The sequence below is a fragment of the Fusarium vanettenii genome, assembly GCF_000151355.1.
Source record: "Fusarium vanettenii 77-13-4 chromosome 1 genomic scaffold NECHAsca_1_chr1_3_0, whole genome shotgun sequence".
Taxonomy (NCBI): Eukaryota; Fungi; Ascomycota; class Sordariomycetes; order Hypocreales; family Nectriaceae; genus Fusarium; species Fusarium vanettenii.
Window position 1 is genome coordinate 4,609,620 of NW_003315881.1, and position 13,959 is coordinate 4,623,578.

Sequence of the window (13,959 nt, forward strand, 5' to 3'; positions counted from 1 at the left end):
TTGTTGAGGTAGGAATGGATGTGTTAGTGTGGAGGACGCGACTTCCATATCTGCAGTAACAAACCCTTAGTCAGCCATGGCGGCTTCCCAGAGGTCGAGTCTCGAGTGTGAAGAGTTGCGGATGACTGAGTTGAGTATGCCGCAGGGAAAAGACATTAGATCCTAATCACACAAGCAGGAGAACACACTACGCAGCACCAGTTCAACGCATTCCAATCAATCCAGGGCGGGTGCATAAGGGGCCGATCGGTTACCAGGTCCTTGGGACGGACCCCAGCACCGGTCAGCTAAGCGGAGTCCACGTGACGTGACCGTTCTGGCTGCAACCAACACCTTGAGCATCAATGCTTTGAGGTTATACATCTGAGTTAAAAAGAGAGAAGCTCCATCAAGCTCTGTTCATCCCACAAGAGCAACTGCTGGCCCCCTGACCAACTGGTGATCACAGACGAAAGATAGACTGACAAATGGGTCTCAGATCCCTGGAAATATCGCGTCTTCATTCCGGCGAAGAGCGGGGTAATTAATTTAGCTGGCTCCTGCGATGCCTCTCCCTGCCGTCTTCAAGAACGCTTCCCAGGGCACTAGGGAGAGCGGAATCCCCACATCGTCACACCCGAGCTGTCTGTTGCCGAGTCTTTACAACCATCATGTCTAGCCCCAAGTCTGATCAAGACGTCCCGAAGTCGTCACCGAAGTCGTCGCCGAAGTCCCCGACGTCGCCAGCCGAGGTGGTCCAATCGTCGTCCCCTGGCGATACCACGTCCCACCCGACAAACACGCAGATCCCCTTTGTACGTTTCGACCCCAACTTTGACAGACCGGGGTGTTAATTAAGATCGATCCAACAGGACCAGGATGATGCTGGAGAGGATTCCGCATATGAGGACGATGGAAGGCGAGTTGGGCTTGCTCGTGGCGCCCGCCGTTGGCTAACGTTTTGCTAGCATTGTGTCGTCAACCGCGTCTCTTTCGGAAAGCATCTTTGACTACCGCAACCTTCACGGGCGAACCTTTCAGAACTCGAAAACGACCGAATATTGGGGTCCCAACGATGATAGACAAAACAATGGCCTCGACATAGCGCACCAATTCATGGTCATGCTGAAGAACGACCGCCTGTTTGACGCGCCCGTCACTCGCATGTCCAAGGTCCTCGACGTGGGCACGGGTACTGGCATCTGGGCTATTGACATGGCAGACGCGTACCCAGAGACCGAGATTATTGGCACCGACATCAGCGCCATCCAGCCCAGCTGGGTGCCCCCGAACTGCGTTTTCCACATCGAAGACGCCCAGCTCGAATGGACGTTCCGCCCTGAAAGCTTCGACTTTATCCACATTCGTGCCCTCTACGGCAGCATCAGCGACTGGGGCGAACTATACCGCCAGGCATATACGGCATTGTCACCCGGTGGATGGATCGAGAATATGGAGATCAACATCCACATGCACAGCGACCTGCCCGAGATCAGGGACGACCCTGACCACATCTTTAAGCGTTGGGCCAAGGTATTCTGGGAAGCGACGGACAAGATGAACAGGACGCTCCGCATCGCAATGGACGGCACCCAGCGCAAGCTCATCACCGAAGCCGGCTTCGAAAAGGTTGTGGAGAAGACGTACCAAGTACCGTGCGGTGCTTGGAGCAGCGACCCAAAGATGAAGCAGATTGGCGCGTACAACCTGGCGTTTATGGATGAGAGCTTGGAGGGCTTCGCCTTGTTCATTCTGCGGGAGATAATGGGATGGGAATACGACGAGGTGCAGATCTTTGTCATGGAGATGCGCCGGGCCATACGCAACACCAAGATCCGGCCATATTATCTCATGTAAGTGGTCCTTTAATCTTGTTGCTCGTTCTTTAGCTTACCCACTCCACAGAACCAATGTTTACGGACAGAAGCCCGAGACAGCCAAGTAGTCCTTGCGCGTTTGCCCCCACAGCGACCTCGGAGGTTTGCCCATTGCATGGGCTAGGTCTAGACTGCAATTAGTCGCCAAGCGTTGTTTGATCACGATATTTACCTTGGTTGGTTCATGCTTTGGATATGAATTACTCCAGACAGAATGGTTTCACCGGAACTAAGTACATGTTTAGATTGGGGATGATATTACGGGAATGTTGATGCCCTCCTTTCAGCTGGAACGACACAAGGGAATAAACGTTATGGCAAACTGGGACTGACATGATCAACCTGAAAGAACACTTCGAGCGCTTGACAGTATACATATTCGGGGCATCGACATCATCAATAGGGTTCCATCTCAATCATTATACAGTCTTGATCCTGGTCGGAATAGCTCGAGTCCCTCCCTCTCTCACTAGGCTTTGGATTCGTTGGTTCGATCCATTGCCTGCACCCACATGTCGGATATGGTAAACAGACCGAGCGAGTTTCGAGCATCCCACGGCTTCGTCGGGTTCACCAGAGCCAAATCAAAGTGGCGCATCAACTATGCTTAACGTTAGATGTTGGCAACACGGAAATTTCTCTCTTTCTTACCTCAAATATGGTCTTCCCAAGCTCGAGCTGGGCTACCGGCTTGCCTAGGCACTGGAACTTGCCGTGTCCAAAGACGAGCTCACTTGTGCGGACCATGGCAGCGAGCTTCTCGGGGTCCGCGTTCAACCATCGTTCGGGTCTAAATACTTTTGCGTCCTCGCCGTAGACTTCCTTGCTGTGGTGGATGCCGTGGCCTGAATATCCAATCGAGACACCGCCTGGTAGAAAGATGCTTTCGCCGTTGACGGTCACGGTATCACCCCCCGGAGGCGTGTCACGGGAGAAGATGTTGACTGCTGGGGGCCACATTCGTAACGCTTCACGAATGACTGCTTGGAGATATGGGAGCTGCTTCGACTCGGAGAGTGGAATGATACCCTCGCTAACTTGACCAGATTGGACTGCATTGTCGACTTCCTTCTGCAGCTTGGAGTAAACTCTTGGGTTCGTTATGATGTAGAGGAGAGCTCCACGGATGCCTGTGGATGTGGTGTCTGCACCAGCAATGAGCTGTTCAAGGGCTTCTGAACGCAACTCGGCGCCTGATAGGCCGTGGCGGATGAAGGATGCCAGCATATCGGATCGTTTATCAGTGGGGTTTGCGGCACGCTCGTCAACACAACGGAAGCAAGCGTTCATCATCTTTCCAAATCCGGTGTCGTCCTTCGGAGAGGGTGCAATATGGGCGCCGATAACGGGAGCATGAGCCATCCAGCTGATGCCAAGTGCAAGAGCAAAGTTACCAGCTGCGAGACCTTCTTCGCTGGACTGGAGATATCCATCGACGTCAGAGTCGCTGCGAAGCATGCCGAATTCCTTGCCGAAGCTGATGCTGCTGATGGCGTCAAGGGTTAGGTACTGGATCTTTTGGGCAAGGTCTACGGGGACGATGAGGTCTTGAGTTGAGAGGTACTTGGAGCGGATGAGGTCGATTAGCTCTTGCACGCGGAGGTCAATTGACTTTTCGAGCTCCAAATTCTCTCGCCCAGAGTACTAGCGATGTTAGTAGGTGCTTGGTGAGTAGCTATGAAAGGTAACATACCCCAGGAGCCATCTGCTTTCTTCTTTGGTCATGCTTGTCGTTGTCAGTCTGACTGAAGACGTTGTCTTTCCGATACTCGATGCGACAGGCATTATAATACCAGTCAGACCGCTTGTAGCCGGGCTTATTGTTGACATGCATCCAGACCTCGGGAGATGAGGTGACGAGGACAGTGGGTGCAACTCTTGCGATGGGGCCTAGAAGTGCGAGTGAGCTTCATCACGTCAAAAACCCAGGGTCAGCAAGCCAAAGATGAAATATCTCACCATATTTGTGATTCGCCTCTTCATACCATTCATGACAACGGTTTTGAAGCATGGCCTTGCTATGAGGCCAATCGGTGAAGCCAGTCCATCTGGGACCACCAAATTGCTTGAGTTTATTGTAGACGACCAACTTTCGGACAATGAAGAGACCCAAGCAGCACAAGAGAAGTGGCACCAAGTTGTCCAAAAGGACTGCTACCACGGCCATTGTGGCGAGCTACAATGGGGGCTCGAAATTGCGAGGATGCAGGTGAGTGGATGCAGTGACGATCGCCAGAGATAGAAGCAGGATGAAGACCCAAGATGAGAAGAAGTGGGCGAAGTATTCTTCAACAACCGCGCAAGAAGAGAAACTTCAGCGGGCCGGCCCGTCTGATGTGCGGGATGAGTGGAATCAAGGTGGATAAATAGCCGAGATGAGGAGAGGGGGGAACTTTTCAGTTCGTGCTACTGCACTGCGCCTCCGGGGGCATCGATAGCACATGCGAGATATGGAATAGGCGGAGCAGGGATTCGTTAAATGCTTAGTTTCACGCGAGGATTATTGGCTACTTGGGGTTGCTAGTCTGCTTTCTTGTGCGTGGCTGGCGTCTTGACTTGGCTAGATCGTCCTGAGGACTTCCTTGACCGGTTGGATACGACCTTGCTTGTGACTGGTGGTCGATCTCATGGCGAACCGTTTTTCTTCGATCCGGGCCAGGTCCAAAGTCAATCGCCCGATCGTCACATCTCGAGCGTGTCACGACAGAGGTTGCAGTCTTGCAGCATTCATGGTGGAGTATAGGAAAGATTTCACTAATTTTGCCGGTCCTCCAAGTTTTATGCCTCAACTGCACTAGCCTGAACACCATGCTTGAGCAGCTTTTTTGTTTTCGAGATGCATGACCGAGGCAATAAGTCCACGTAGCTCTGCTCATGGTTGTTCACATTTGTGAGTCCATAGAAGATAGAGACCAACTCTTGCAAAGATTGATGAAAATCTTTGTGCTTGGAAGAATTTTCGTAGAGAAATTCGGCGCAGATGAATAATGGGATGGGCATTAGAGGGTGAATCTGGATGTAGATGTTGGCAAAGGTTCATGTGTGACGTTTGGGAGTGGCTTACCTTGGAGAAATGTAATTCGCTCATGGCCTTTGCAAGGTTCACGATGTTTTTCATGGCAGCTATAGCGCGACTCTGGATTTTGAGATAGTCGGAATTGGAATTTTCCAAGGTCGAGGAGTTGGCTGGGGACTGGATCATGCCTTTGCAGCGGTACACAACAGTGGTCTGGCCGAGGATGTGGGCAAACAACAAAAGGGGATCATGTGCCTCGGTGGGTGATGGATATCGGTCAGATAATGCTTCAAGTCGGGCTGTGAGGAGATCATCCAGCCATTGGCGCTGCTGCTCCCATTCTGAACCCAGATCACCGTAAGCTTTGGATACTTTGTCTTGCTGATCGTGGAGCAGGCTGCGACCGCAGATGGTGGCCAGTATGAGACACTCATTGAATGGAGATGACGCGCTGGACTCGGTCATGGCTTCTGATAAGAAACTGCCGAGTTCAAATTGAACGCTCTGGAACTTGCGTTCTGGGGCTGGTAGACGAGTGCAGATCTGAAGAGTGTCAGACCATCAGCATCTCATGGAAATGTGCACTTACCACATGCTCGTTCAAAGTAACGGGCCAATCATTCCGTATACTGAAGAGGTGGTCAAGGAAGTAAGCCATCCAAAAGACACGCCGTTTCTCCTCAATCTCGATAAAAGTGTCGCTTTCTGACCGGGGAGTGAGGTTATTCCTGGTCGGCATATCAAGCTCATGAAAATGAAAGGCTTGAACTAAACGAAAGGCTCGGCCAGCGCTCATCCATGCTTGTTGGTGGTATGTACGCATCGACTCGTAAATAGCAACTAACACCCATGATTGTACAAGCTCCGTGTCGTGGTCATGGGAGTCTTTGCTTTCTAGGCTGAGACACTCCAACATCTGCTTAGCGTTTTGATAGAGTGGCTCTACCAAATGGGTGAATTGAGTTGAGAGGAGTGATGCTAGTGCCCATATAGTCCATTGAAGACAAGCTCGTGATGTGGCCTTGGGGGTAGTCCTGGACCAAGATAGGTATCTTCTCTGATGGAGAATGGGTATAGACGGATGCACACGGTCGAAATAGAGTTGATCTCTGTAAAGGTAATTAATACGACCCTTTAGAAGCAGCTTTTTACGGAGATATCATACAGTTCAGCGTGCATCATGCTCGTAATCTGTGGAAGATTGGAAGAGGCCAGGGAAGGTATGGAAGCCGGCGTCAACTCAGACAAGGGACCCGTCAAGGCTATAGGATTCTCGGACATTGCTGGTAACCAAAACGGGATATCGCCGTTCAATGGTTCATCTGAAAGTCCCGTGGATGGTGTTGGTAGTATTATGTCGTATGGGATTTCCGGATTGGACTCTTGGTTCGAATTCTCTGCGCCAACATGATTCTGCAACAGAGCCTCGAGTTCCAATACTCGATCTTTCAAGGCCTTTATGTAGCCTTTCTTTGGCCCTCGTGCACCTCGCTGTGTTGTCTGACACGTCAACCCGGATTCCTGACAGACACGACATGCAGGTTGCTGTCCGTCACATCGCTGTTTGCGGCGGCGACACTCGTCGCACGCGGTACCGAGGCGCGGCAACGCGCGACCAGAAACTGGGTGTGACATGGATTTTGGCTTAGTTCGTGGTTAGAATGTGAAGTCGAGAGAAATCTGACCCTCCTCTGGGCTTACGAATACATGCTGGCTAGTAATCTCCGTTATGTCCGCCAGCAGGGGCACCACTCATGATAAAGATTAATAAGCTCTTTTATGTTCACTAGAGACTTGGATATTGCGAAATCGAAGGGTAAATTGTCTACAAGATGCACGGCTTGGTTTCAATCAGCGAACTTGCAATGAACGATTCATTCCGTCCGAGACATGACGATGAATTGATCGACGGGCTCGCTGATATATCAGGCCACTTTATAAGGATGATTGAATGAAAATAATAGCAATTTATATACCAAAATACCTTCCATGAAATGAGTTCCTCTCACTTTCCTCATATCTTCCTATCCGTCTCGCACCTTTCAAACGATGGACTTGACCCTTCTCTGGAGACGCAACAACCATTCTCCACTCACTCCATCAGCCATGTTGGTCAGACTGTCTTCGAGCCTGGTACGGCTGGATCTTGGGTTAGGTGGACTCCTCTTCCATCCTGGGACGGAGGAATGGGTTACTCTCGTCCTTATGTTGATACAAAAACTCTTGAGCTTTCTCTCTCGACTTAAACGACTTGTGTATTGCGCCGCTGTAGCCATTTACTTGGGGTTTCGTCTCACTGCACAAACTCGTTAGTTAGAGGTCCACACAGCTGACCTTATAGGTAACTTACTCCCAAGTTGTGAAAACTCCCGTGATCCTACCAACGGCGACTGCATAAAACTTCATTCTTGTTGAGGTAACCTTATACTGAGAGTTGAGCTGCGTCGTTGGAGTGAAACGTAGTTGAAAAATTCCAAGGTGAAGTGAGCTGAAGGGGGAGTGTCCGAGATGCGAATGCCTGAGTGGCATGAGCTGTATTTGTACTTGAACCATCTTTGGCTGTCGCGAAACCATTTGTCCTATGGTGGGTGTGGTTGAAGCAGGAGGCCGGCCATTGATGCGTTGGCTTCCATTTTGGCTGACGTGCAGATGTTGGAGGCCGACCGTCTTGGCCCGCCAAGCCAATGGGATGAAGCTTGGCTGCATGGTGAAGAGACCGATATACCTATTAGAAGCTGAGCCTGACCTCCATTATATATATCTGCTGATTGAGAGATGTGCGAGTTATGCATTTGCGATGATACTGGACGCTCGCAATGGCGCATTTGACACGAGCGATTGGGTTCAGGGAGGTATCGTCTGGTACCGCATATAAGGCAATTGATTGTTATCGCAGTGTGAGAAATATGCATGTATCAAATAGCTTTCCATGATCCTAAGCATCCCAGAGCAACAACCTTTGCTGGTTACATGGTGGCCTTCCTCTTTCATTAGCTTTCCTCAGGGGGTCAGCCATGACACTGGTGATGAGAGTGGGGTAACTTACGTCTTGTCGGCTGAAGTTTGTCAATGTTGAGCTTCTTAACAGCAGCCGCATCTTTGCGTGCCACGCACTGAGGATCGATGGTGGTATGTAAACCGCCGAGCCGGGCCGCCAAGAGGCCTCCCGCTCGTCGTCCGACTCGGCCGTGTCATGACCGTTTACATTACCAGACTTTCTCGGGCGGTGATTTTTTTTCACGCACGATTTGATGCGCTTTGCCATCATGAACCTCGCCGTGCATAATCGAGTGACCACGTCTGACAAGCTCTCGGAGATGGTAGCAATCAACGCATCAGACTTGGTTGATATTACCTCGTGGCGTCGCCCAAAGACCCCAAGTGCGTCCACGAAGAGATCATTACCCCTCGAATCCCGTTTCTTGTTGAGTTTTTGAGGCAACCTGTTCTCATCTCAACCACCAGGTTCTGGGTATAAATCCGTGGCTTTTCTCAGTTGTTTAGACATGGTCTACAAACTTGAATGAAAGAATCCTCTGATAACAAAACAACACCCCATTCCGCCTCCCAGCTCCGCGCAAAGATAATAGCTCTCACCATGGTGTTCCCCACTATTATCATCCTCCTCACGTGGGTTGTGTTCTCCGGGGCCACAGAGACAGCCTCAGCTGAAGTCCAGAGGCTTTCCGTCACCTTTGAAAAGAGCAAGCTCACCGGCACTGTCCTCACGACTGTCTACGACGTTGAGGAGAACGACAAGAAGCTTCACTGTGCGGCTTGCAGCAACAAGCTTACCATCTCGGATCTCAAGCTCGATGTCGAGTTCAACGTTGATGACTACGGCCATGGAACCCTCCGCGTGAGCGAGACTGAGATCGTCGTCGATGCGTCTTCCAAGGAGATCAGTGGCTTCAGCTGCTCGACCAGCTACAGCAAGTCTCATGTCAGGGCCGAGTGCGTGCTGCCGCTCGACTCTCACCACAAGCCTCTCGGTCGCCCTGTCCGACCCTCTCATGACGCGGTGAAGCATCTTCGCCAACCCCATCGTCCTCATCACCTCGAGCGCCCTCACCATCGCCATCACCCTCACTATCGCTACAGGGTAGGACCTCAACTCACGGATAACTTGCCAAAGTATCCTGGATATGTCCCCATCCGTAAGTGCAAAATCTTGGAAATATGAACGTAGAACTAATGATTCATGTAGACCAGCAAGTTAAGCGACCTTACCCAGTGAAGCCTGAGCCCATCCCCCATGCGGTGGATGACAGCGTGGACAGCCGGCCATATTCTCATCACCCAGGGTATGCATCGTCCCAACCCTAAAAAGACTGAAGTATGCTAACTGTGATGTAGACAGGGAAGTTCAGAGCCGCACAAGACATACACCACCATCTCCAAGAGAGGAGAAGGGTCATGTGAGTGGGCTCGGCCGTGTGGGAAGGTCTAAACATGTTGGAGCCCAGGCCTAACTATGTCGTTCAAGGGGGAGGGTGCGAAGTGAATAAGTACGCGGATAAGAACAAGACGCTCCCCCACTGGAATTGTTGAATCGGCCGCTGATGGCTTCTCTGGATAGGAGGCTGTTTTTGTTTTACTGATCGGTTGATACACCTGGGCTTGTTGGTTGAGATGATAGGTAGCACCACTCTAAGTTTACATAACTCTTGAGTCAATACCGACGAAACAGGAATTGATTGACTTTGTTTTGAATTAACTGTTCTCTCGTTCTCTCCCTGCGTAATCTCCACGGAAATCTCTCTATGGCCTGTTGAAATAGGTAATAGCTCCGGTCAGCCGCAGCTCAAGTGGCTTGATAGAGAGTGGTTTATCCCCTCTTCATACCAGGAGGAAAGAAACGATTAAGATGTGGATGACGCAATGAGAAATCACCAGTCACTGTTTTTGTCTATAATATTACCTGTATTGTGGAAACTGATTGCGTTCTCAAGTCTTGAGGCCTCTTGAGGTCATCAAGCTCGCCATGAGACATCAGTCAGCCTTTGGCTTGCGCCCACAAGGCGAAACCTGGTCTGCTTGTTTACCCTCTGACGTACGTAGTACAACCGCGGCAACCGCATCTGCCGCCCTGCTTGGAATCTGCAGCCTTTAGGTAAGTGATGCAAGGCGTTGCTGACTACCAGCCACGTCCGCGGCTGGCAATACCCAAAGTGCACGTTGTTTACGATGAGGTTTTGCATGGACAAGAATTTGGTGGTAATTGGTGGTAGTTAGTAAACTGGTAGGGCTGACAACCGAACCGAGCAGCTGGCTGATCGGCGTTGATCCAGGGAGACCTGGGGTCTAGGCTGGTCTTTCGGTAGGTGCGATTCTTGGCATTCTTGGCGTGCTTCTTTCGGTTGCTCGTGAATCAGTCATTTTCTCAGAAGAGAATGAATAGGTAGTTAGATCACGACTTTATGGTGGGTAAGATTCTGCAAGAGGCATCTTGTGACGACAATTGAGTGAGCACTTTGCCTGGTTGAATTCTGTGCGTGATATCTGGGGAACCTTTTAGCTTGGTTCTTTGCATGTGTGCGTATATCTGTCTCAGAACTGCAAGGCTCGCCTTTGCACTTCCAAGCGAGGCTCGTTCCTGGGAGCCTCGTTCCGAGGTGACAGAGCTTCCACGAGGCTCTCCCCTAATGGCCTCTCGCCTATTGTTACTCCTCTGAGAGTTTCCTTGACAAAATCCTTGGTCAGAGGCGCGGGTCTCCTCCGTGCCGCTTCAAGAGGCCCACTAGGCTCGAGACCTGGTGAGCAAAGCCCTCTCCATTCACGCAGCTCTAGACCTTGTTTGGCCGTAGCCTATCTAACAAGGGGTAAATAAACATTGATGCTAGCCGCATAAGCTTAAACGAATTACCGGGCGTCTGAGAGGTCCTGGGCCCCAGCGCTGAGACGGGTTGTGTGCCAGCTTACCATAACCGCGACAGCCCTTGGACGGCCTAGAATCCACTGAAGGCGAAGGCTGCCTCGCCTAGAGAGACACTGTGTGGTCTAGTCCCATAGTGCAAGGTTGACTTGGCCATGCCAAGACCTCTCCCTTCAGCCGTCTCTCAGCATCCGTCAAAAAGCGGCGATGTGGCTTTCTAGTCGGCGACCTACAGGTGGCGTGGCTTGCTTTGGCTACTGGACTAGCGATAACCCGCATCTCCGTGGCGTCCACTACAATAGAGGCAACCCAACCATGGCGCCGCAAAGCCCCCCGCGGCAGGTCCAGCCCTCTTGCGTTGTTCTCGTTGTGGTTTATGCGACGAAGAGGTTGAGAGACATGCTTTCCAAAGTATTGAAGCCCTGTGGAGCAGAGGTGGGTGAATGGACAGCTGACAAGCCTGTCATTGGGCTCCAGAAGAAACATTGAGGCCGTTTCTCACCGATCCTTCAGCCCTAGACGCTGGGGGGACCCGCCCAATGGCATGGTGGCTGCCGTGCTACCGCTCCAAAGTTGGCACTAGGGGTGTGTTGCCTCAGCTCGCACAATGGGCCTTTCAGCTCTAAGCCTCAAAACTTCGCCTACTGAGACGACAACTCATAGGGCGGGGTTGCCGTTGCTAGGGAAAGATGGGGAGAGAGGTATATATAGAGACGAGGTCCAGCCCTGACTGGTGATCGGTATAGACTCCTGACAAGACATCTACGGTTCGCTCTTTGATCCCTGGCAATCCCTTGAAGCCATCCTCAGAACGCAAAAGTCAACACCATGCGTCCCTCAAGCGGCCTTATTCTGGGCCTTCTCGCCGTCCGGGGCCTAGCCCAAACGGCTGCCGACACTGGAGCCCCAGCTCCTGATATCGTCACACGCGATGACACCGGAAGCGGAGAGACTGGCGGCGATGCTAGCGGCGACGTCCCTGCCAATACGGAACCTGAACCCGCGCCTGAACAGCCAACACAAAGTGAGCCTTTACCTGATGATACGCCGCCTGAAGTGTCGCCAACGGCTGCCGAGGAAGATCCGGAAGTGCCTTCTGGGGAACCAGATCCAGAAGTGCCCGGCGGGGCTCGCGAAGGACCCTCTGAGGCTGCTCCCGAAGTTCCTTCTGAAACTCCCTCGGAAGCTCCAGAAGTTCCGACCGAAGCTGCTCCGGAGGGGCCCGCGGAAACCCCGTCAGAAACTCCAGGTGAGCCTTCCGAGGCTCCGGCGGACCTGACGACGCCAGCCGCGGAGCCTGATACACAGGCACCTGATACACAGGCGCCTACTACCCAGGCGCCTGTTACACAGACACCTGAGGCTCAGCCGCCTGTCAATTTAGATGGAACAAACACGCTAACCCCGGCCTCTACAACACCAACAGACGATGAAGAACCCGCACCTACAGGATCCTCTGGTGGCGAAGACACTGAGCCCACCGGTGGTGCTGAGCCCGAGCCGACCGTCGAGACAGGGGGTGGCGACGACGATACCCCTGAAGAAACTGGAGGATCGGGAGAGACCGAGGCACCTGAAGAGACACCTCAAGAAACTGGAGGTTCCGATACCGATGCACCCGAGCCCACGAATACCGATGATGGTGAAGAGCCCACGGAAACACGAAATCTTGTGCCCGACACAGTCGAGCCCACAGAAGAGCCTACTGGTGCTGCAACCAACCCCTCGTACCAGGGCCCGGAGGCCACAACAGGCAGCGATGATGATGGTGAAGCTACTGCGACGGATGTTGACCAACCTGAGGAGACTGGCAGCGAGCCATCGGCGACGGGCGAGGATACCTCAGCTACCACGGGTAGCAGTGATGATGATGATGCCGAGGAGAGCGTCGTAGCGTCGAAGACTGCTGGCGGTTCTGGAGACAAGACTTCGTTCACAACCGTTGCCACTTCTGCTGCGACAAGCAAGTCCATCGAACTTCCTCTTGACAACGCCGAGCCTGGTGAGAACGCCAAGTTCAGCACGGTCAATGGAAAGACGGCCATGTAAGTCCTCATCCCCTATATCACTCCAACATTTGACTAACAAAATCAGTGTCCTCTCTCCCAAGGCAAACTCCAAGGCCGACTGCACCATCAACGTCGAGTCACCCCTCGAGATCCCCAAGGACGACTATGTCCGCGTCATCGCCTCAGTCAAGGTGCAGAAGCCCGCAGGCTCCAGCTCCGACAAGACCGGGGTCAACGAGGTGGTCAAGGGGTGCATCTTCAAGATGATGGTGGACGGCTCGGACGTGTACAACTCGGAGCTACAGGTGACGGATGGCAAGTTCCAGGATCTTACTAGCAACAGCTTCCAGGCGACCAACAACAAGCCCAAGATTGATATGGTTCAGGAGTGTGGTGAGCAGCCTGTTGAGTTGACTGTTTCCAAGGCGAGAATTTCGGATATTGGGTCTGGATCTTCGGGGAGCCGGGGTGGTTCTGGTGGTAGTGGAGGCAGCGGAGGTAGCTCTGGTGATGACAAGGACGGCGGCTCCGGCAGCTCCGGCGGCTCTGGAGGTTCTGGCGGTTCTGGATCTGGGTCTGGATCTGATGACTCTGACTCCGATTCAGGTTCCGGTGGCTCGGGCTCTGGTTCGGGCTCTGGATCTGGATCTGGATCTGGCTCTGGCTCTGATTCCGGCTCTGGCTCCGGCAGCGACTCTGGCTCCGGTTCCGATTCTGGTTCCGGCTCCGGAGGCTCTGGTTCAGGCTCTGGTTCAGGCGGCAGCAGCTCCACTCCCGCCAACACGGCCACCCATGGTTCCATTATCAACATGGCCTTGGTTTACGCCCTGCCTCTTGTCTTGGCTGCTCTGTTTTAATGTTGGGTTGCATATGACGGTTTGGACTGGTAATCTGAGGCGCATTGTATATGCCTCCATGCATTAGTCTATACAGTATGATGATATGGCCGCGATGGCTATAATGGGTTATGGATAGGATTAATGGATATGTTGGACTGTTCTCAAAACACAGGCTCAGAGTGAAACCCCAATTGAATTGAGGCAAACAGCCCCTTCCAACCCGCTCAACCAGGGGTCTTCGGCTGTTCACTGTCTAGCCCTACGAGTCATGTTGGAAATGAGTGAACGCCGGAGGAATATTTAATAGGCTTAATGCCTAAAGCTGCTTTCCACCCAACAAGGATCTTCGTAGTCCTAGATCTGA

General features: G+C 52.3%; 6 protein-coding genes across 6 annotated transcripts; 3 read left to right on the plus strand and 3 right to left on the minus strand.

The window, feature by feature from the left end:
* Nucleotides 1-650: 650 nt before the first annotated feature.
* NECHADRAFT_90543 (uncharacterized protein) lies at nucleotides 651-1,924 on the plus strand (the record flags this gene model as incomplete). Its single annotated transcript, XM_003053952.1, has 4 exons — nucleotides 651-763; nucleotides 852-902; nucleotides 948-1,832; nucleotides 1,885-1,924. The coding sequence occupies 4 exons, from the start codon at nucleotides 651-653 to the stop codon at nucleotides 1,922-1,924; spliced, it is 1,089 nt and encodes a 362-aa protein (XP_003053998.1).
* A 401-nt stretch (nucleotides 1,925-2,325) lies between these two features.
* NECHADRAFT_103282 (uncharacterized protein) lies at nucleotides 2,326-4,023 on the minus strand (the record flags this gene model as incomplete). The annotated part of the gene is made up of 4 exons (XM_003054654.1): nucleotides 2,326-2,457; nucleotides 2,508-3,500; nucleotides 3,550-3,746; nucleotides 3,816-4,023. 4 exons carry the CDS (start codon nucleotides 4,021-4,023, stop codon nucleotides 2,326-2,328), a joined length of 1,530 nt encoding a protein of 509 aa, XP_003054700.1.
* A 611-nt stretch (nucleotides 4,024-4,634) lies between these two features.
* Nucleotides 4,635-6,507, minus strand: NECHADRAFT_75701 (uncharacterized protein; the record flags this gene model as incomplete). Its single annotated transcript, XM_003054655.1, has 4 exons — nucleotides 4,635-4,868; nucleotides 4,921-5,415; nucleotides 5,462-5,906; nucleotides 6,038-6,507. 4 exons carry the CDS (start codon nucleotides 6,505-6,507, stop codon nucleotides 4,635-4,637), a joined length of 1,644 nt encoding a protein of 547 aa, XP_003054701.1.
* A 516-nt stretch (nucleotides 6,508-7,023) lies between these two features.
* On the minus strand, nucleotides 7,024-7,578 carry NECHADRAFT_75702 (uncharacterized protein; the record flags this gene model as incomplete). Its single annotated transcript, XM_003054656.1, has 2 exons — nucleotides 7,024-7,168; nucleotides 7,223-7,578. The coding sequence occupies 2 exons, from the start codon at nucleotides 7,576-7,578 to the stop codon at nucleotides 7,024-7,026; spliced, it is 501 nt and encodes a 166-aa protein (XP_003054702.1).
* An 892-nt stretch (nucleotides 7,579-8,470) lies between these two features.
* Nucleotides 8,471-9,423, plus strand: NECHADRAFT_75703 (uncharacterized protein; the record flags this gene model as incomplete). The annotated part of the gene is made up of 4 exons (XM_003053953.1): nucleotides 8,471-9,029; nucleotides 9,080-9,176; nucleotides 9,229-9,290; nucleotides 9,359-9,423. 4 exons carry the CDS (start codon nucleotides 8,471-8,473, stop codon nucleotides 9,421-9,423), a joined length of 783 nt encoding a protein of 260 aa, XP_003053999.1.
* Nucleotides 9,424-11,575: 2,152 nt separating this feature from the next.
* On the plus strand, nucleotides 11,576-13,613 carry NECHADRAFT_75704 (uncharacterized protein; the record flags this gene model as incomplete). The annotated part of the gene is made up of 2 exons (XM_003053954.1): nucleotides 11,576-12,792; nucleotides 12,842-13,613. 2 exons carry the CDS (start codon nucleotides 11,576-11,578, stop codon nucleotides 13,611-13,613), a joined length of 1,989 nt encoding a protein of 662 aa, XP_003054000.1.
* Nucleotides 13,614-13,959: the final 346 nt, after the last annotated feature.